General features: G+C 37.5%; 1 protein-coding gene across 4 annotated transcripts; it reads right to left on the bottom strand.

Moving 5' to 3' along the window:
• Positions 1 to 190: 190 nt before the first annotated feature.
• LOC127416055 (Golgi-associated PDZ and coiled-coil motif-containing protein-like) lies at positions 191 to 22137 on the bottom strand. Of its 4 annotated transcripts, none has more exons than XM_051655168.1 (9): positions 21623 to 22137; positions 12998 to 13162; positions 10046 to 10069; positions 9490 to 9665; positions 8936 to 9101; positions 7008 to 7103; positions 6716 to 6880; positions 4677 to 4851; positions 191 to 4347 (listed from the first exon to the last, which is right to left on the bottom strand). In XM_051655168.1, exons 1-9 carry the CDS (start codon positions 21902 to 21904, stop codon positions 4229 to 4231), a joined length of 1368 nt encoding a protein of 455 aa, XP_051511128.1. In that variant the 5' UTR covers positions 21905 to 22137; the 3' UTR covers positions 191 to 4228. The 4 variants fall into 4 exon arrangements, with proteins under 4 accessions (XP_051511128.1, XP_051511126.1, XP_051511130.1 ...); XM_051655166.1 differs by having other exon boundaries at positions 12971 to 13162; XM_051655170.1 differs by lacking the exon at positions 10046 to 10069.
• Between the last annotated feature and the right edge of the window lie 1259 nt (positions 22138 to 23396).

Below are 23396 nucleotides of genomic sequence, written 5' to 3' on the forward strand. Positions count from 1 at the left end.
GACAAAATGATAAGAGAATTTTCACTTTTTATAAAAACTTAAACGGCTGCTTGAATTTCTGTTTGCAGTACTGCCCCCTCAAGTTTATAAGAGGTACTGCATCAGTTATTAGAGAAAATTTGTCAAAGGTTGCTTAACTGTTTAAAAAAGGCCCTTGTAACAACACCCCTTCAAATCAGCAATACTCTGAGCAAGTAAATTTGTTTATTTAAACATTTAATATCCTACATTAACTACATGTGGAACATTCACAAATCTCCTGTTTCAGAAACACATTTCTTCTGACACTAAAACAAAAATTTGTGTTTTGAAAAAATATATTCAAATCCCAGTAGAGAGAGGAAAAAAAGGGAAATGGCCAAAAAGATGGATATATTTGACCTGCAGCTTAAAGTTGCATCTGTGCTGTGCCATGCACTGGCAGTGTGGGAAGCAACTGGTGCCCTGCAGGCGCACATCACACCCAAATAAACACCACCCTGATAAACTAATCAGTAACAAGAATATCAAAGTAACAACAATAGTCCACTGAACCAGCCCACATACTGATAAGAGAAGACCATATGGCCAAATGAGTTGATTGTCCCAACTGCCCTCATCTACCTAAAAAAAACATATGTGAAGACAACAGTGGGGTGATAAATAACAGACTAACAGTGTGTTTGTGAATAATTTACATATATTTTATATTATATATAGCACTTAGGCTACACTTAAGCATGTTTGGGGAAGGTTTTTATTGCTATACAGCCCATATCTTTAATTTAAATATAGTATTCAGTGTACAGACAGTCAGATTAGTGCATATGATGACTCAAGGTGTTATCATATAATGAACACCTTTCGTGGAGAAGATCTTGAGATGCAGTCGAAGATGCTACCGAGAAATAGATGTTCAACAGGATGAGAGTGAAGCATATTATGTTAAATAACTTAATGGAAGGAAAGCAACACTGATGATTATAGAAACCTCTTTTAGAAACCTATACAGTAATGATTACAATTCACAGATTTTAGGCACTAGCCATGATAATAGGGAAGAGAGTTGTTAGAATCCTCTAAAGCTCGTAAAACAATGCTTGTACCCTTCTTTAGTTTTTCTTCGTAAAATATAAGGAGTAAATTGGCTTGATTAAATACATTTAAATGTGTGTTGCTCTCTAACAGTGCAAGTACATTTAACCCCTAACTAGATAATATCGTAATCTCTTCCAAAGACACTTAATACAGTTGGTTCCTTGGCACTGTCTATATGGACACTGTTCAGCATAGAAGTTCAAAATACTCTTCTGAAGATACTGTATGTAAGGGTGAATGTCATAAAAAAGTGAAGAAATATTCAAGTCATATCTCACCCTAAAATCAAAATAAAACAGGAAATTATACAGGAATTTAGTTGTTGTTGCATTGTGACATTATTTAATGATAAAGGTGCTGTAAGCGATTTTTTTCATGGAAAGGTATGCAAAAAATGTTACTACTCCCTGAAAGATATTAATGAAATAAGTGTCATGAGATATCTCACCGGTCTCTCTGACAGCTCTAGACTCTGTAAACAGCAAACAAAAATGACGCTTTCTGCCTGTCAATCATTTTGCGCATTCTCATAGCGTTGTAGCTGCAGCGAATTATTGAGGCATGGTGCCATTTTTATGCCATGTTGCTCATAACAGCTGTCGGTTGAGGGCAATATTTTGCTGTTGTTTTTGACAATCTTTCCTGCTCGTGTCGGTCTCAGTAAAGCTAATTTGGTATCTTTGGAGTGCGGGGTTTTGGAAAAAGGGGTGTGGCTAATCCAACGGCTCAGCTTGTGGAAATTCTAGAACGGCTAAATTCGCTTACAGCACCTTTAAAGGAATGGTCCGGGTTCAGTACAAGTTAAACTCAATCGACAGCATTTGTGGCATTATTTCTTCCCCGATTTAAACAAAAAAAAGCAATAAATCAAAAGCAAAAATCACGGTTACAGTAAGGCACACACAATGAAAGTGAACGGGGCCAGTCTATAAACATTAAAATACTCACTGTTTCAAAAGTATAGCCAAAAGATGTAAACATTATACATGCTGACATGATTTTAGAGTGATAAAATCACTTACTAACCTTCAGTGTAAAGCTTCTATCCAATAAAACAGCTTCATTGTCATGGCAACGCAAAGCCGTTAACTCTGCGAACGATTTCATCACTCTAAAATCATGTTAACAAGTATAATGTTAACTATTTGTGGCCATACTTTTGAAACTATGTGTATTTTAATGTTTATGGACTGAAGCACTCACTTCCATAGTAGGTGCATAACAGTATTCACAAATTTAAACACACATTTTTTTACAGTATGTTTACTTTCGGTATACTTATAGTGTACTTACCCAAGAAAGTACTGAGTAATTTTAGGTAATTACATGTCCTTAATATGGGTTAAGGTTAGAGTTAGGTTTAGTACCTAACAATTACTGTAGATGTTGTAATTATACAGTACATAAATGTAGAACAGTATCGTAAAATAAAGTGCTACCGAAATCATTGTGTCTGGACAGGATTATTTTCATTACTGTATTACAGTAATAAGACTGAGTAGAGAATATGGGGACAAATATGCTTAATTGTCTTGAAAATAATGTAAAAACAAATGCACAAAAAATGCACAAAATCTTATGGGTCCTAAACAGGCTTCATTATCTTTATGTAAAATATTATTTCTTATTTTATTTTATTTATTTGTTTTAGAGTGTAATATGACGTGGACAATTCTTCTTGAGATTTATTCATAACTCTTTAAAATTCACTCTAGATTATTCATCTCATCCACCAACTACATAGCACCCGGAAAACTGTCGGTTTTTGCTTTTGGACTGATAAGTGAAGAATTCAGAGAAATATAAAGGACATATGGATGTGAACCTTATGACTGCCCTGTCTGCAAAACAGGAAGTAACATTATCCTGTTTACCTTTGCTTTAGAGGATGGCTAAGCAGCACTGACTCACACAAGTCTAAAACGGAGGTCAAAAACTAGTGGTTTTATATGAACACACACTGAGTGAACAGTAATTCATTGCTATATCCATCTACTTTAGTTGTACGAGAGAAGAAGTCTGAACCCTACATTTCAGTTCAAATTCAGCTGAACTACAGAGGGCCATTAGAGGAACAGTTCACCCAAAAAATGAAAATTCTGTCATTTACTGCCCATCATGTTGTTCTAAACCCATATGACTGTCTTTCTTCTGTGGAAGAAGAAAGTCATACATGATTTGGAACAACAAGAGGGTAAGTAAGTAGTACAGAATTCTCATTTTGGGTTGAACTATCTGATTAAATGCACAGGAAAATTACACAAAAGAGGAAGTTATACCATATACACTACCGGTCAAAAGTTTTGAAACACTTGACTGAAATGTTTCTCGTGATCTTAGAAATCTTTTGATCTGGAGGCGTATGCTTAAATGTTTGAAATTAGTTTTGTAGACAAAAATATAATTGTGCCACCATATTAATTTATTTCATCATAAAACTAAAATGTAATTTAAAAAAAAAAAGTTTTTGAAATTGATGACATGGACCAAATAATAAAGAAAAGCAGCCAATAAGTGCCCAACATAGATGGGAACTCCTTCAGTACTGTTTAAAAAGCATCCCAGGGTGATACTTCAAGAAGTTGGTTGAGAAAATGTCAAGAGTACATGTCTGCAAATTCTAGGCAAAGTGTGACTACTTTGAAGATGCTAAAATATAACACAGTTTTGATTTATTTTGGATTTTGTTTAGTCACAACATAATTCCCATAGTTCCATTTATGTTATTCCATAGTTTTAATGACTTTACTATTATTCTAAAATGTGAAATAAAATTATAATAAAGAATGAGTAAGTGTTTCAAAACTTTTGACCGGTAGTGTAAGTCTTTTTAAACCCATCACATTACTCGTCTTAGTTAGCTCTTTATTTTCCCCCTCAAGTGTTTCTTTGCAATTAAACCGAGATGACGTGAATTTGCAAACAATCCTTTGTAACGGCTGAGTATCAATAAGTCCTCTCAGTGTTTCTCAGTGGTTCAGTCCATCTCAAGTAGATGTCAACGCAGTCTATTCTCCATACGGCATAAAACGAGGAAATTCCATGTTTAATATTATACAGTACATGTGCCGTTTTAATCTCTTTCTCCTATCCATCTTCACGTCTGATGCTCCTCTACCTTCTGCAGGATCCTTCTCTTGTGTCTGGAGATCTAAGGGGAACTCTCGGTAGACTCTGCTGTCTTAGAGATCTTGTCCTCTGAAGAGCTCTCGCTGGACAAGGCCGTATCTCCATTCTCTGTTCTATTACTTGCTATGTGATTCCCCACAGCTGTAGGGGGAGAAGAAAAGCATGGTCAGAGTAGAGAAAGTCTCACTGAAGTTAATATGAAATGAAAATTCAAAGGAATCAAATAAGACCCTATTTACTTTAATACATGTTCCTGGTCTTATTGCGAACCATTCATTGCTGCACATTAGTGCAAGGAAAAAAATCATTTGCTCCGCCACTAAAAAGACCCCAAATTCCCAATGGATACAATCAAGTCATGGACAATGTTAATACCAGGTGTACAAGGTGCCAGTACACTAAGCATTTAGGGTTGTTTTTGATTAACTGTTATATTTGGCCAGCGGAAATCAACTTGTTCAAACACTTGCCTTGTAGTGAGGCGGGGTCAGCAGTGCCATTGTTGTGACTGGCTCTTGATTCCTCCTCTAGTTCGTCCAGATACAGGCGATAACGATGACCACTGTCATCTTCATATTCCACGTTCTCATCATCAGAATCCACCTCTGGAGCCACATAAACCACTTCAAACTCAATTTCTCCCCTCTGCAGAGAAACAAAACCCAACTCTATGAGTGTCTGGATGTGTGCATCTATGCATGCGTGTCAGTTCTGTTTGTTATGCATGGTAAATATAACCTTCGCTCCCCTGAGAGCTGTCATTCCCCGCTTTTCAGTTCTGTTATATGCTGCATCTGTCATCATCGCCTAACCTTCATGTTGATCCAAACCTACTTAACATTCTTTCTTCCATAGAACACAAATGGAGATGTTAGGAAGTGTGGCGGGGTGTGCAAGAGACACAGTGGGTGTGGCGTCAGGCCTCTGAGAGCTGTTTTATTTTAAATAAAACAACATAAAAAGTCCAAAAAGGGGGAAGTGAAGTGTTCATAAGGGAAAGTGTACAAACAGAAAGGGCAATCTGGCATTCTTGTGATGAATGGGGGCTCAGTACAGGTTGGGGAGTGTCCAAAGGAATGGTCCAGGACATCTCCTCCTAGGTTCGCGGCATGAGAGGTGGCAGCTTGTCCAGCGGCTCATGCTTCCCTGGGGCCACAGCATGTGAGGGGAAGGGCTGCCCAGCATCCTAGCCCATCAGCCGCAACCCCCTGCGGTCAGTCCCGACAACACATCTAACTTGCGCTGGCACACTACCCACTCCGTTCCTTGACATGCGAGGATGCCAGTGGTGCATGCACTTTTGGAGATAGAAGCTGGCTACCTGAGGAGAGGCTAGCTCTGTTTTAATGGCAGTGGTGATGAGGCTATATTCACCTCAGGTGCGCCTCATCATTCGCTGCCCAAACGAGGCTTATTCCCTCCTCTCTCCTGCCCACTCCAATTGTGAGCCTGGCTGAAAAACGGCCTTTAGAGGCCAGGCGACAATGACGAGAGGGAGGGGCATGTCATCCCACCAAAGTAGTAACTGGTGTTGTCAAAACACCAAAAGTTCAATAGTTGGTACTGATACCAGTAAATTTTCAAGGTTCTTGATACCAATTCGATACCACAGCAAAAATATGCTTTTTATGGTATTTCGCTATTGAACACACTCCTTTAGCCTATTTAAAAAGTTACATTTCAAATGTAAATAATAAATTAAAACAAATGCATGTGTCCTTCAAGTGTTTCTCAATGAAGTATGCATTGCTAAAGTGTTTTAAAGTAGGGCCCTACTGAAAAGTTGTATTTTTTCCTAAATCCTGAGTTTTCCATTTTATTAAATTTTTTAGAATTCCATGTTTTAAAGTTTAATTTAACTTCATAATCAAAATAGTCTAATCAAATTAATTCCTAAAACTTTTAACCAATGAAAATAGAGCAATTATTTTTCAACATACCATTGTAACTTTTATTCAGTATCACACTACGACATGTCACAATTTTAATTTGAATAATTTCGCATTTATTTTTTTCCCCAAATGATGTCAAATTTGTGTGTGAGCATTTGGAGCAGTTGTGTGTCAGTCAAGCAGAGTGCGGGTATCGAATTGAGTAAGTGCTCCGTACTACCGGTACTGCAAAAACACTGGTATCGTGACTACTTTTTTAAATTTAAGTACCGACTTGGTACCGAAGTACCAGTAATTTTAACATCACTAGTAGTGACTGAGGCCTGCAATCTGCCTAACATCTTTTGTGTTCCACAGAAAAAAAAGCAAGCCGAACATTATTTTTGGGGGAACTATCCCTTTAAAGGGGGATATTCTTTTCAAATTGCTCCCATTTATACTTCAGGAGCCCAATTTAAAAGCATCTTAACATTTGGGTGGTTCGCTGCAGGTGTGAGAATGTGATTTAAAACAGTTAGGTCACACGCTAAGCTTGATGTGACAGCCCCCTCACTGAGCAGCAAACTAAACCGAGTGTCTGTTTGAGCTCAGTGTGTGTATGTGTGTTTCTCTCTCACCTGCTGTGAGAGAATGGTGACAGCCTCTTTGTGCTTTGCATCTCTCAGGTTGATGTTGTTGACGGCTAAGATGGCATCTCCCACATGCAGACCTCCGCAGCGCTCTGCAGGCTGGGTGGGGTGGATCTCAGAGATGAGGATGGGAACTCCGTGCTCTTTACCACCCTGCATTTTTACAGGAACACACACATCAAATCAGGACTTTGATCTTGGAGCACACTGTGAGTCATCCATTGATGTTTATGATAAAACAATGGCTAATTTAGAGTATACAGGAAAAGGTTGAACTTACAGTGATGGAGATGCCAAGGCCCTCATGGTCTTCTTTGGTTAGAACCACTTTGCGTATAGGGCCAACTCCCTGAGTCTTTTTCAAAGAATCTGTGTCCTGAGAGGTAGATGCACGGAGTTAAGTATTCAAATCAAAACACCAGGCATGTCATTCTCTTGGCTATGGACCTTATTCACAGCAGCACCATTTTCATTTTTACGGGAATGAAACGAGGCATTGAGGAATAGACTTACAGTCTCTTTAATGGGTTGAACTGTTGTTTAAAGTGTTTCGGATCATTCTGCTGAAATAAAAAACACCTTTCCAAAAAAAATCTGTAGACAAGAACCTCCAGAAAACATGAGTTGTGGAAAATTAGATGTGATTTAGGACCTTTATAACCAGATATAGGAATCTTTAGGCACCTCTCAATTCGATCCTATTCCGAGAGTCACAATCAGATTCCAAACGTTTCCTGACACATCTAATTTGATCTTATTGATTATTCTTCTATGCAAAGGCAAAACATAGTAACTTTACATTTTGACCAACTATAACCAGGTTTTGAGAAAATTGCAGTAATTACTGCAATTACTGGAGTGGTGGTGGCGTAGTGGGCTAAAGCACATAACTGGTAATCAGAAGGTTGCTGGTTCAGTCCTCACAGCCATCACCATTGTGTCCTTCAGGTTGCTCCAGGGGGATTGTCCCAGTAATAAGTGCACTGAAAGTCGCTTTGAATAAAAGTGTCTGCCAAATGCATAAATGTAAATGTAAATGTAATTACGAAATCCACACTCAATACTATTAAAACAACACACAATACAATATAATAAAATTAAAGCAATATTCCGGGTTCAATACAAGTTAAGCTCAATCGACAGCATTTGTGGCATAATATTGATCATCACAAAAATTAAACCTTCAGTTGACACATAAAGGCAACAAAGTAATCCTTAAGTAGTGTAATTCATGTCTTCTGAAGAAATGTAATCAGTTTTGGGTGAGAACAGACCAAAATGTAACTCCTTTTTCCACTCTAAAACTGCAGTCTACAGGAATGACTGCCAATGAGACTGCTGATGTCAAGATTTACAGTAAAAAAGGATGCTACCTTTATGTGCTTTTTGGACAGGTATTCTTCTAAAAAATGTACTTTGTGTTCTGCAGAAGAAAGAACGTCAGACACATCTGGGATGACATGAGTGAGTAAATTATAAGAGAATTTTCATTTTTGGGTGAACTGTCCCTTTAATGGTTTACTTCCCAAAGATTAGTTAAGAAATGATTTATAATCATCTAAGGAAATTCATATGGATACAATGGGGATCAAGTTTATATGTCCTTTGTCACTTTACCCATATTCACCCTATGTTATAAAATGTACAACATTTACAATCCAAATTAAACATGACAATGCAAATAGATAGCGGTAACAACAAGACTGCCCTGAGAAATGTAATGATGTTAGACATTTTTAAATGATACCAGTAAATGCTTCTGCTTTGGCAGTCATGAAAAATACTAAAACTAAATTAAAAACTAACTAAACTGAAACTGAGAAAACAAAAACGAAATTAAAACTAACAGACAAACTGTGAAAACTAAAACTAATTCGGAATGACAGATTGATATAAAATAGAAATAAAAACCAAATTAATAATCCAAAACTATAATAGCACCAGAAACCAGAATCGTTGGAGAAAGTATCGTGATGCATCGGTGAATAGATTTTTTTCTCCCACCCCTACTTTATACAGCTTTATACAGCGCATGCCATTGAAGAGACTGTAAGTTTGTCCCACACAGCCTCATTTTCATTCACGTCAAAAATCAAAAATGGCACTGCTGTGTATAAGGTCTATTCTCGGTTTACTCTTATCTTCCTTGAAATCACTAAACTAGCTCACTTTCAGTTGACAACAAAGATATCATGAATTTGTGCTTACATGCCCCACAGGTGATGGCAAGGACTTCTTGGCATCATTGCGCCCCCTGCAAGCTCGGATGACTGTTTTATGGCGGTGCAGGTGAATCTCAGCTTCAAGTTGGTTCCATAGTTTGTCATGAGCTGGCCCTTTCATGTCTCTCCCCAGCAACTGGATCTGCTGCACCCTGAAGAAAATGACAACAGCATTCAAGCTTTAAAGTGAAACCACCTCAGCAAAAATGATTGTTTTCCAAACACCTGAACACTCCCCCAGTCTTCTCTTGGTTAGACAAACAGACGGTCCCATCCCAAACTCACACCGTTGGTTAAGTCAGTGTTGCTCTCTGCTTGGTCGGGACGCTCAAAGAAACAGCAATGTTTTGAAAGTGTTATGGAGCTACAATGTTTACACTTTTTGGGGAAATCAACCTACAAATGGATTACATATAATTGTCTCTGCATATTAAAGTGGGAGAGGAAAAAGTAGTTTTAAAATAAAAAAAAAATTCCACACTTCAGCTATAACCAACAACAGATGCGTGAAAATGATCAGCTGCTTTAATTTTCTCTTACCTCCCAGCCAGCTCCTTGTCCAGATACTTGGCTGCCAGTCTTGCTCCATACACTTCTGCCTGTAGTACCGCGATGTGCCTGCGGAGGGCCTCATTTTCTTTCTTGAGCATCTTGACCTCTGCCTCTAACTTGACCTCCTTTACCTTTTCTTTTTTACTGGCCTCCAATTCCTTCTCCTGTGAAGCACACAAAGACAAAAGGCGAGTGGTTACACAACTGGACCTCTTGCGGTGTGTAGGACGTATGAACGTCTATGTTGATGACTAAGCTAAGTAAGACAACTGGGGTAAGTATGAGGTCCCAGTAGAGTCATTTACTGGAAAACAAGACAAAAGTTTTGCTAATTTTTTGAATGGCATCTCTGCATTTGTTACAAACCACAAATCCTGTAGTAAAACAAAATCTAGCAGTTAATCTAGCACACAAAGAACATACTGTAATTGCTTAAGAATGTTAAAGTAGACAGCAGAAGCATTAACAGAAAGAATTAGACAAACAGAAACAAAAAGCGGAGTTAGACTAGACACACACCGATGGAAAACAATGGAAAACTTACCATCTCTGCCACTGAGGGAACAGGCTTAAGGTTGAGAAGAGAAACAGAGGGTCAAAGGTTAGAGTGGCAGTGTTAAACAGGAAGGCACATTTAGCATCATCAGTCTTTACTTCAGCAGCGTTAAGTCAGGAAGACAGCACAGCGCCAACCTAACCAGAGCCCAGTTAGTATTGATTACAACTGATCATTAGTGATGTCCGACTCTTGAACGAAACATTCTTTTGAGCCGATTATCAACAAGTAACCGGCCGAGCCGGTTCACAAAAACCAACTGAATCGAACTTTAGTTCCGGGTTGATGACGCAAAACACACAGCTGGAGTACTTGTACTGGCTACATAGCACGTTGAACTGTCCAACTCTAAAAGAAACGAAAGAGCCGGTCTCACTAACTACCTAAGCTTCCAGAGGATTACGGAGGACTTGCTTTGTGATGTGGCGTTAATGACAGTAACCGAATAAAACATACATAATAAAACTACAAATGTTTGTTTCTGTGCTATTTTTAAATTATTTAAAAACATATTTGCAAATGAAGGTCTCGAGAATTGAGTAGGCATTTTTACTCGATGATGTTACTAATACAAATTATTTAAAAAAATGAAGTTTTCTAGTTGTGTTTGTATGTGATGGACATTTGAAAGAAATCTGTATTTCATTAACTTGTGTGTCAGCAACAACATACTAAAACGACACTAAACGCAGACGACTAGAAACCCGAGTCCTGAGACGAGTTTGAAATGAACGGGTTGGACTCATCCAGGCTAGGTGGCTCTTATGAGTTACTAGACCGGTTACTGAACCAAAGGACTTATTTGAAATGAATGAATCAAACCTACAGGCAGAATCGAAAGTCAGCTTTTCGGTCGTGTCTGACTCAACATGTCAGTGTAGGATATTCGACACGCAGGATCACAAAATGAAACACTGATAACAATAAACACCCTTATTATTATAACTTAACTGAATACAAGGTAAGAATCAGCCATATTTGTTCACATATGGCTTTATTTGAATGTTTCAGCGTGAATACCACGACACCAGGATGTTAGAATTATGTACTAGTGAAGTCATTACGTGATAACGTAAAAGAACCATTGAATCTGTTTTTTGAACTGGTTCATTGAAACAAACCATACGAAAGAACCAGTTCGCAGAAATGAATCAAACTTCCCATCAATACTGATCAGACAATTAATCAAAAACCTCCTAAAGAACAACTACTCCTATTATTACAACAATACGACCAAATGTCATAGCTACACTACACCACCAAAGGAATGTGGACTCCCTTTCTAATTAGTGGACTTGGCGAATCTAGCCACACCCATTGACTTGACAGCTGAATAAACTGAAGCATACAGCTATGTAATCTCTGCAGACATACAGTATAAGTCAGTCTGTCATATTTGTGCCCTCGGCTACTCTAAGTCATGGTACTTTGAAGTGAAGAAGTCTAGGACCAACGACACAGAAACTTAAAGACAGCCGAATGCTGAAGTGTGCTGAAGCGTAAATGGCATAAACACTGTCTGTCTTCAGCTTCAAAACTCACTGCAGAGTTCCAAACTTCCTCCAAAAGCAACAAACCAACCAATTTGAGAGCTTCATAAATGGCTTTGCATGGGCATCAGACTAGGCTGACTGTGCACAATGAACAAAGTATTGGCTGGACCTTGACACTCTTGGACTCTGGAGGTGTGGAAAAACTTTTAAGAGTGAAGAATCATGTTTACCCATCTGAGAGTCTTATGGGAAAGTCTCACTTTGGAAGATGCCAGAAAAATGCTATGAATGAATAGTGCCAGAGGAATAATGGTGTGCAAAGGCAAAATGCAGTAATTACACATTTTGTCGAAATTAAGCAATGACCAAACTCAGGTCTCTTAGTCCCTATTAACAACTTACATTAACATGTGTTTCATATCCAAATAAGTATCTGGATATTCTACAGCTGGATTGCATTTCCACCTTGCACTCAAATGCATCTCCACAGTGATCGGATAGATCCGATCAAAGTTGCATGAGCAAAATGGAAAACGCTACTTATGCTTTACATCAGAGGCTGTGGTAACTGAAAATTCTCTGTGTTTTAGTGAATTAAAAAACAAACAAACATTGAGGTATAATTAAAATGCTTTCTTTAACAATCAGGGGTTTTCCTTCATTGAACATTCTTTGGCAAATATGCTTCTTATTTGAAATGCACAATATATATATATATATATATATATACACAGTATATATATAATAAGTGCATTACCATGTGTGTATGTACAACACATTTGCCTGGACATGTCTCTTTTCTCAGTTTCAATATTTTGCCTTTGTAGGGCAGGATAGTGGTCTGGGTTTTTCATTGGTTTCCACTAAGCCCCATGTTCGAATGAATGGAAATCTAAACCTACAGTGCACACTGACCATCTAGACCTTATACACTTGGTGGTTTGTTTGGCAAAGCCCTTTCCATTACAATAGTCCTATGCACAAAACAAGTTCCTAGTTTGTCAAAAAAAGGTTTGTTGGGATGGGGGGGTGGAAGAACTTGATAAACCTGTTCTCAAGCCCACTCAAAACCAACATTCAACTAGCTATGGTCAAGCTAGTCTTAATCACTGAAAATCACTGCCAGGTCCTAATTACACCTCAATGGAAGCAATTCCCTCCAGCAAGTAGATTCCCTCCAACATCCAGTGGAACGCCTTCCTCAATTCCATTTTAATCATCAGAGATCAGGTGTCCACATACTTTCAGCTAAATAATGAGCAAATGTTATCTCCCTGCAAAGATAAACCCTAATCTATGTACCAAAACATAGTAGCCTTTCTGTTTAATGCCTATATTGGCAGCATCTTAACAAATAGGGCTCCTTACATGAAGCTAATGCGCTGTTAAGCAAAATATGATATACTCTAATAAAACACACTTTAGGAAAGAGTTGTGTTGTGCCCACCATCCTGTCCTTGATGGAGTCAGTGTCCACTGTCTGGCCTGCTTTGGCTTGGAGTTTGAGCTGTATGGCATGGAGTTGCAGAAGCTGTTCGTGAACCACCTCCTCCACGACGGCCTTCTCTGCCTGCACATCTATCAGCTCTGACCGCAGGTCTACCAGCTGAGCCTGAAACACATACACACAGAGTATTAATAACTGGGCACCCATGAATCATACTCAAAATGAGATTCAGTGCCAAGTCGAACAGTGTCTATGTATGATCTCAGCGTTACACCATATTATTAAGTATTGCACCATCTTTCGCCCTCTCCAGAAGTATAGTCAGATCATGGAAAATGAAGACGACTGCTGATTGTCAGTGTCCATTTAAATAAAAATACTTAATTCTAGATATTTTTTTTAATGTATTTATTTATTTACATTTTATGGCTTTTCAAAGAATAGACAACACTCTATAGCAGTTAAGAAACACTGCTTAAATGAGGAAATGGTGTCCATGCCATAGCCTTGTAGTCATCAAGGTGTAGTGTTTGGTTGCTTAGATGGTGGTTCAGATTGTTGTTTTTTTCTTTTACAGCCGTACCTATCCAGCAAAAATTAAAACCCTTGTTTTAGTGCAATGGTTGGTTGACAGGTGAGTTTGTGGTCCTTTGCTGTTGTCACGAGAAACACGAGAATGCATCGGATTGCAAAACAACTGATCACCTGAGACGGATGGGAAGGTTAAGTGTAAATGAGGCCAATGTGTGAAATTCTGAAAGATGTATTTGATGCTTATTACATCACATAGAAAGATAACAAGCTTTTGCTTGAAAAACATGTTCTCAGCTGACACACCCATTAACGATCACAGCCAAAGTGAATAATGAGAGCCCGTCCCCATCTGATGGCCCCGCCATTAGAAAGCAGCTCAGTCCTCCTTTATCTCAGCCTCTTAAGTAGTGTAGCTGCGACAAAGACAGAAATAAAGTCCTCTCATAAGAAAATCACTCATTTATTTATGTGCCTGGCCTCCATTGGACAGCCAAGGTTAGCTGAAGGACTCTCATATTCAGCAATAATACAGCAGAGGATTTCTTTTATCCATTAGCACTGTTGTTGTACTGAAACAAGAGAAGCAAGTGGTGAATCTGAACCCAGCCACCCCTTGGAATACTTCAAATTCCCTCTGCATTCTCTCTTAATAGGATCTTACACAATCTACTTTAAAATGCAAGTGAATAAGTCAGTTTACTTTATAACTTTATTCTACAGGCAAAACCGAATATCTCCTCCTTGGATTAAAAACTTAACTGGATTTAGTGACTCAAAACTGAGATACCTCAAGGGAATTCAGTGTGCGGGAGGTAGCCTATAACCGGAGAAAAATGCCTCATTTTTGCTTGACGAAAACTTTAATACAGTAGCAGCCTTCAGAGACATTGTTCTGTTTAGACATTTGGGTGGGTACTTTGGAAATTACCTCACAGAACATGAAATCAAAATTGACTCCATTTGCATAATGAACATTCCTGGTTTTATTGTGCATGATTCACCAGTGCAAGTCATTCCAAAGGAAAAAACTCTGGTGTCATAATATTTCATCACAATGTAATTGCTTGCTCTGTCTCTGAAACCATTTTCCTTTTTGTCTGATGTCACCAAGGCCACTTAAATTGTAGCCAACTGGAGCCGGCTTTGTTTCAATTCCTTCAAAACTGAATTAGCAGCATATTCTGGTATAATGCCTTACCCTACATTTTTTTACATATATATACTTGTTTCACTCTGAAATTTGTCACATTATGGAAGTTAAAAGGGTTGCAGATGTTGTTCCATGCTGTCTTGAAGTAATGATGGTTGACTTCCCAAAAAACTAAAAAATCAACTGTGTTACCATGTTTTTTGGATATGGTACCATGAAAATACCAAGGGTTTTGGGCTTGTTCCATGTTCATACTAGTAATATCTATTGGCCAGGTATCAATATTTCAATATTTAGCCATTTTGCAATCATCAAATAAACAGAAGTGTTAACTTGCCCTTGTGTCAGTTCCAAAATCTACCAATAGATTTGTCAATCGATAGTAAACCATTTCTGTTTTCAAGGTTTTTTTTTTAAGGGATAGTTCACCCAAAAATTTAAATTCTCTCATCATTTACTCACCCTCATGATATCCCAGGTGTATATGTCTTTCTTTCTTCACCAGAACACATTTGAAGAAAATTAGAAAAATATCTTAGCTCAGTAGGTCCTTCAGAAACGAGTGGATGGTGATACGACTTTTGAAGCTCCAAAAAGAACAGTCAGTCATCATTAGTTAGGTCTGCCGGAACTGAAAACACTTCCCTTATTCTTTAACCCTGCTTTAAATTGAATGGCATCTACGCTAATTTTATTCTATTTCTTTCTCTGTCTAATCCTTGGGATTATATCCCGTGGTTACCTGAGCCTGCCAGATTCATCTCTTGTCCTGCCTGATGTCCGATTCCCACTGTGTCGCTGAGTGATGATGACCAACTGCAGCATGTGCCAGCCAGACTTCACTTCAGTCTACTAACACAGACTTCACAGTGAATGAATTGATGCAAACTCAAAGACATGGGATTCTCCATGAGCCACTGTCTGATGCATGGACTCAGGATGGAGTTCACCAAAATTACCTGCCATAAGCTTCCAACCAGACTGTGATGCTCCTCACTGAATGATATCTATATCAACTTGGTCAAAGGAGGGACAACACTCTCTTAAACTACATAGAAAATGAATTAACCACTATCAAAAGCCTTCATCAGCCAAAATCAAAGGACAATGCATCTACGTGTATTTCCTCAGTTAATCCGGGATGACTTCAAGGACTTTAAAACTTAAAGTTCATATAAAATCATTTTGTTTATTCATTGACTCACAACACTTAATTAGTTTAATAATCTTAACCACTAATAGTTCTAAACATAAATAACTAATATTGGCATTATATTCATTCATTTTCTGTTATAGCATAATTTCATGTACAGCTGCTGTGAAACAACGGCTGTTGTGAAAAGCGCTATACAAATAAATTTGACTAGACTTAAACGTCATCCATACGACTCCAGCTGTTAAATTAATGTCTTCTGAAGTGACACAATTGCTTTTGTTGTGAAAAGATATTGAAGTACTTTTTTAAATAATCGCTTCTGGTTAGCAGCAGCTATGCTGCATAGCAGCAGTGTGATGTTATCGTGTTGGCATGTGAGACACACAAAACTGAGGCACATGTGACACACCTGGAAGAGCAGCGCTGTTTACAAGTGAGTAGGAGGAACGCTGTAGAGAAGCTTCACTGGTTTCAGTTTAGATCTATATTTATCTGTTTCTTTACTCACAATAGTGCGCTTGTGTGCTTATCCTAGCTGTCTCAGCCGAGAGGAGAACATGAGATTACGTCAGTAATATGGCAACGCGAATACGTCATACGAGATACTGCTTGATCTCCATCCTCTCATGAAGCTTACCGGAAGCGATGATTTAGAGTTAAAAATTACTTAAATATTGATCTTTTTCACACCAAAAGTGATCGTATAACTTTAGAAGACATTAATTTAACAGCTGGAGTTGTATCGATGACGTTTATGCTGACTATCTGTGATTATTTGTGCTTCAAAAGTCGTATCACAATCAACTTGCATTTTAAGGACCTACTGAGCTAAGATATTTTTCTTCATATGTATTCAGAAATAAAGTCATACACACCTGGGATATCAAGATGGTGAGTGGAAAATGTTTAATTTTTGGGTGAACTATTCCTTTAAGTTTGAGCAAATTTGATCAAATATTTTAGGATATGTGCTCGTTTCACTTAAAAAATGCTGTATGCAACTAGGGTTGCAACAGTATGAGATTTTCACGGTACAATAACCGTCTCAGAAAATATCACGGTTTTACGGTATCATGGTATTACACAATTATTATTATCAGTTACAATAACCCTTAAAGGAGTGAATTATTATTATAATTGAAACTTGAAATAATTTTTTTAATTTGAAGTATATGTAAAAAAAAAGTCTCCCTTTTGAAAATAAATAGAATAAATAAGAAAGCTAACAGAATTATAATAAACCGGATTATAAACATGATTATATAACATATTATATAACTAAAGCATGTTAGTTTACATGTTAGCATAGCATGTTAAATTAACTACTAAATGAAAAATAACGTCAGCTGTGTGAGCTTTTAAAGTAATGTCCTATGATTATTAATAATCAACATATACTGTAGGTGCGAGACAGCGCAGCCAGACTGCTCCTGTCTGTACCTTTAACTCAGTGGTTCTCAACTGATTTTGCTTCAGGACCCAGATTTTACATTGGAAATCAAGTGGCAACCCACCATAGTAAAAACATAACCTGTATTTGATGTATCCTGGGTTGCATTTCCTTTTATGTTGCATAGTTTTGTTCATGGTTTTCAAGTACAAGGACATGCATCAAGTGACATTATTTTTGTTGTTGATGTCAACAACAAAAGCGACCCTTTTAAAAATTGAAGAGTATATTTAATAATTTTATATTATTTTTAAATAATATTTCTTAAATAATAGTAATAATAATAACAAAATATAATATTTATGAAAAAATAAGTACTAGCTGAAACACATCTTGAAACTTTAACTACAACTGCCACTGTTGATATAAAATGAGGTCTAATAGATTCTACCTTTAGATTATTTCATATGAAACTATAACATTTTGTCAAAATATAACAGTTACTATTACTCATGTAAAATCACGAAACAATTTTGTAAAGGTGATGTATAATAATAAAAAAATAAAAAGAATTAAATTAGCGCATAACACAGTATTGCTCTTTTCCTCCTCAGTGCTGTTTGGCATGTCAGGGCTGCCTACTGTTTGAGAGGTTCGACTTGACTTCCTCCGTAATGCTTTAAACTAGAAAAATCTCACTAGAATTGAAATTGGTCACATCAGTTTTTAGGTCTGCGCTCTGCAATATCGAGGGAAGCCCGGTTGTTGCACGCGCGCGTCAGAGAGCAGAGCAGATCATTAGCGCGAGCTGGTTCCATTACACTTGTGCGAAAGTGCAGATGAGAAGCCTTTAGCTGATTGTGAGATTATCATTAAATCTGCCTCGGCAGTTCTAAACAGGCTATCACTTGGGCAGCTGCCAAAATATCTTCAATGGGAGAACCATGGCATTGTTCTTTCCCTGCTGTCCGCAACCCAGTCCGAATAGACCTGCGACCCACCAGTTGAGAAACACTGCTTTAACTCACACACACACACACACACACTTATGTCAGACCCCCTCGCCTCACTTCTCTCTGACATGTTCTCCGCTGCATGTGTTTGTGTGGCGCAAGTTGACGAGTCTGACAAGCAGGCGAGGAGGAAAGGAGATGCGCACGCGCAGGTGAGATTCTCCGTCCGGTTGCATTTTTCTCTCAATACCCCTGATAAGCAAATGTACATGGTATGATAACCGTCAATTTTCATACCGTGGTGTACTGTGAAACCTGTTGTTGAACTGTTGTTCAATTGTATTATGTATATCAGCATTTATATCGGCCATCCAGTTCTCTAAATATCGTTACCGGCCAATGGAAAACTCATGTCGATCAACCACTAGTTAATACCAAGACATTCTTTTAAGCATTTTGGAGTACGTGACCATGTTTACATGCACTTAAGAAAACGGTTTATCCCAGGGTTTTTGCAGAAAGCGACATCCTGAAACGTCATGTAAATTAGAATGCTGATTTCCTTAAGCCGTTTAAGGGATTAAGAGAAAGCGGTTTAACACAACTAGGTTTCCTTCCCCCGAAGAACGCGGCTTAATGTGGCCATGTAAACACATAAGCGGCATTCAGATGGGTGTTTGAAGAGTGCGCGGGGGTAGAACAGACCGGGATAACAAACGTCATAGGATGGAGCACAACAACAAGTCAACACAGTGGATGGAATTCAACATTTCTGGAAATCACAAACACTATAAACTATACCCATTTAAACAAGCAAAAGTAAAATATCGACTGTCCCTCACATTCGCATATGCGCTCGTACGTTGGGGAAATCCCTAGGTTTTACGTACACCACTACTGCGTCGCAATTCAGCTGCAGGTTGCTATAGGAAGTGAAGGAAACAAACACAGCAACAACTCTGGAATATCTGGAAATAAAGAGAAGCAACGGAGAAAAAAATACCAAAGTCCTTCTCGGATCCCATGTTTGTTATTTAAGCGTTGGAGGGAAACTACGCTGCTTTACAGAGCTGTGAACCTGTCGAATTTTATTGCCTCGAATCAAGTGATTCCTCCATGGCAAGCAAGATTTATTTCCCTTGTGGAAGATAATACTACCTTTTAAATTGGACAATGAGCTTTGATAAAGAGCCATTAACAGATTTGAAAAATGGTGGGAAAAGCAGATTACTCAAGCTAGTCTCCTGAGAGGCCTGAAACTGTCAACACACAGCCAGGACGTCAATTATCAAGATTATACAGAAAAATCACAGGACTCACTGGAACCTTAGGTGCTACATCAACAATACATTGTTCAGATTTGACCTGGTACATAAATGTCCATGTTTTACTGTTAAGTGAAATTACATTTTACATTTATGCCTTTTGGCCGCTTAGTGAATTCAACATTTTACAAGTAGGTGTGTTCCCAAAGGATTCAAACCTATAACCTTGGCATTGCTAGCGCACTGCCCTACCAGTTGAGATGAAGAATTAAAGTCAGTGATTCTGCAGTTTAAATCCACATTTCATTAGGGACCTCTTATGTGATAAACTATAGGGGGTATTTAGACTTGGTCACTTCATGCATTTTAACTGATCGGATTGCTATCTGATTAGATTTGCACATTCCATTTACACTAGGCCAGACTGTGTCTCCGCCAAACAGATAAAAATCAGATCCTCAATTCCCGCACTATATTCAAATAAAACAGAGTTCACTTTCGTGATAATGCTAAAGCTGGGCAGAAAATCTAAAAGATGTGATTTATTACTTGATTTCAAGTGACTCTGCGTGCATGTGTGTGCTGTGTATTTTTCCCCTCTGGGCTTGTCTTAGGTAAGATATGTACATGCGTTTCAGCTAAACTCATTGTCAGTGTTCAGTTTCTTTAGCGATCTGATCTGCATCAAATAAATGAAGAAAAAAGTTCCGTCTCTCTTACAACGTGCAATCATTTCTTAATTTGTATTATTTATTGCACGATGCGAGCCCTCTGCAAATACTCGGTAACAGCTGTTATGTTTCGCATTTTCCCTATGCTGGCGTAGCGCTGTTTGGGCAGAGTAAAGTCTTAGAGGGCATTGACACTTGGTCTTTTCATGATCGTATAGCTATCCAATCAGCAAAAATGCAATAAGTGGGTGTAAATACCCTCACAGTCAAATAAAACAGGAATGACCAGTATCTGGCCGTAGCCAGTTTAGCAGGTTTAACAAGCTTATATAACCTGGGCTTCTAGTTTTCCAGCTACATCAAGGTTTGCATGCTGTATCTTCGTCTATATCATGCTAAGTATTATTTCCAGTGGGCTCAGGAAATTGCACACTTAAGGACTGCTACCAATCTGGCCATTTTTTATGTATGTGCCATCTACTGTAAATACAGTCATCTGTCCTTTTAATTACAAAGTCCAAAGAAGGAAGATAGAAACAATGAAGTAAGAGTCAAGTGCATGGATATGTGCATTCATTTCTATAAACACTTGCATTATATATCAGATAAAGCCTACAAAAATGTGGATACTTTTACAGTACTCTGTTCCTCGAAAGCTGCAAGTGAATGTAGCATTTTGGATCCGCCTAATCTCATTCTCGAGCAAAAAACTGCCATGCGTTAAAGATCACTGGTTTGCATTCTGCCACAGATTTACATTTAGCCTTTAAGCAGAAGCTTATATCCAAAGCAACAGATATAAGGTTGAAATCTTCCTATTTAGTAGTTATAAAGCCTCATGTTGCTCAAAAGCACTGCACTGTCAAATAATTCCATCAAATAATTTGGTGTAATAAAGTCACACGAAGCTTCTCAGTTTGTTGCATGGACAACGAAAGTTAAATGCACTCAACAAAAGATGCACTGCTTGCTATAATCCATATATGTTAAATATTTAAACATTATAAAGTAGGTTTTTACAGCTGCTTAAGGCTAAATAACATACCATTATTGAACCATATAGGGCAACACAATTCAAAACTTCAAAATATGCACTGTTTAACATAATTTATCCATGCATAATGTTATAAACATAACCCTAAACTAAAAAAGCACAGTGGTACAGTGATGGTGTCTGATGAGAATACCATGATACTGAATGAATGCAATGTTCATGTAAATGCATGGTACTATAAGGTACTTAAAAGTATACCATGGTAAACACCTGTCCAAAAAAACATGGTGGTACATTTTTGTTAGCGTACTTAGGTAGGTAGTTTAAAATCTATCCATGTTAATGCATAGATTAACTATTTCACAGTAGTATAAAAATTATCCATTTAGCTTTAAACATTCAAAACATGATGGTGCCTTAAAGTCAACAGTTAAATGAACAACAACTTAAACTCTGTTTGATCTAGAGTCTCGAGACTTTAAAGAACAAAAAGAAGATCGTTTTCCACTCACCTCTAGTTTGTGGTTGAGCTGAAAGATGGTTTGAGATTTATGACACAGCTGAGCAAAACATGAACTGAGGCTGGTCATCTTTTGACGGCCCTCATATGTGATGTCAGCCTGATCCGGGTCTATTTCTCCCAGCAACAGATCCACATCCACAAATGCCTTATCAAACTCTTTCTCCAAAACTTCCAGCCATCGGAACATGGACATGCCGGAGCCGGCACCCGCAGCAGGACCAGCGGAGAGGGCCGAACCCGGAGACAGAGCACCGCCAGCGGCCGCAGACATGTTCAACACCAACACGGATACAGGAAGAACACACAAATTACTCTATTTTACTCTTTGTCCCGGCGAGATCACTTGGCTGTAAAAAGTTGTGTAAATAACAGGCTTCTAAACGGATAGATAGTGAGAATGACAGTTGTGGGAGAGCTGTTTTGATAAGGTTTTTTTCCGAGCACGCATCTGACCAGGATGTCCGAAATCAAATAAAAGTCAACAGCGTGGATCGATTAGTAGAGTCTGCCACACGAAGAGTCTGTCAATAAGGAAAGCAGTCGATAGACGAGCGAATCAATTCGGGAAGACCTCCTTGGAGTAAATTTGCTAAATAGGAATTTACAGCAGATATTTTTTTCACCATCTTAGCCAAGATGTCAACCTTTCTTCTGTTAAAAAAAAAAAAAAAAAAAAAAGTCTTATTAATTTATGGAAGATTGATTTTTTTTTTTTTTTTTTATCCATAACATGATTTATTTCTCATAGAATTGCAATATTAACACAGGACAGTAAAGTTCTGTAAAAATAGTAAAGCAATAAAAAATTGCAAAATTCTTTTGATACCCCTGAATATTGTGTCTTGTTTTTCTTTAATTTATTCTATTTGTATGGTATTTTGAACATGCTTAACATGCATGCTGTCTAAGAAAAAATGAATTTTCAGCAGATAGATTATTTGTGCCATAATATCAATAAAGTTTTAGCTGTTTTATTGATTGTTGAACAATACAATTTATTGCCAGATTCGTACGGTTTGCTTTTATTTTGAAATTGTATAGGAAGAAATATATATATTAGCCTAAATTGGAGTTAGAAAAAAACAAAATGAATTATGAATAATAAAAATAAGAATTACATCAATAATAATAATAATAAATCATTTATTGTTTTATCAAAACAGTTTTAAACCATACAAATAAATTTAAACATTTTATGAAACAAACTATATATTTTTATTTATAGTTATATAAATAATTGTATTATTAAGTTATTATAAATATAAATGTGTACTAATATACACATACATAAATTATTACAGTTAACGCTCAGTATGAGTTCTGTTGTCATGAAAACATTTAAATATTGGGGTTGGGGAAAGAAATTAAATATTTGAGGAAAAAATGGCCTTAAATCATATCAGGTTTTGTCTAAATGCTGAATACATTTATTGAAATCTTTATTCAACTCAAAGTAAGGTGAAATTCTTTGATGTGCATTATTAATCAGATAATGCATCAGTTGCTGCATAAACCAACGTTTTTTCTTTTCTTTTCTTCTTTTTTTTTACAGTCAAAGCTTTTTCATTTTTATCACCTTATATAGACAGTTATTAGGCCTATTAGGCTATAGATCAAGATAAAAGTTAATCTGTGATCTAAACACTTTAAATTTTGAGGACATTCAGATGCCAAAGACAGCTGAAGCCATTTTACATTCATTTATGTTTCAAAAAGCTGCCTTTGTAGTTTGTAGCTAATCAAACAGTCCAAAACTATTGCAT

The sequence above is a fragment of the Myxocyprinus asiaticus genome, chromosome 25 (genome assembly GCF_019703515.2).
Source record: "Myxocyprinus asiaticus isolate MX2 ecotype Aquarium Trade chromosome 25, UBuf_Myxa_2, whole genome shotgun sequence".
Classification (NCBI taxonomy): Eukaryota; Metazoa; Chordata; class Actinopteri; order Cypriniformes; family Catostomidae; genus Myxocyprinus; species Myxocyprinus asiaticus.

Coding starts and splice junctions, on each gene's coding strand:
- LOC127416055 (XM_051655166.1), bottom strand. CDS start 21,904: ATGTCTGCGGCCGCTGGCGGTGCTCTGTCTCCGGGTTCGGCCCTCTCC. Junction 9,666..10,045: donor TTCCCTCAGTGGCAGAGATG/GTAAGTTTTCCA, acceptor TGTGCTTCACAG/GAGAAGGAATTGGAGGCCAG. Junction 4,852..6,715: donor TCACCATTCTCTCACAGCAG/GTGAGAGAGAAA, acceptor GTTTCTCTGCAG/AGGGGAGAAATTGAGTTTGA.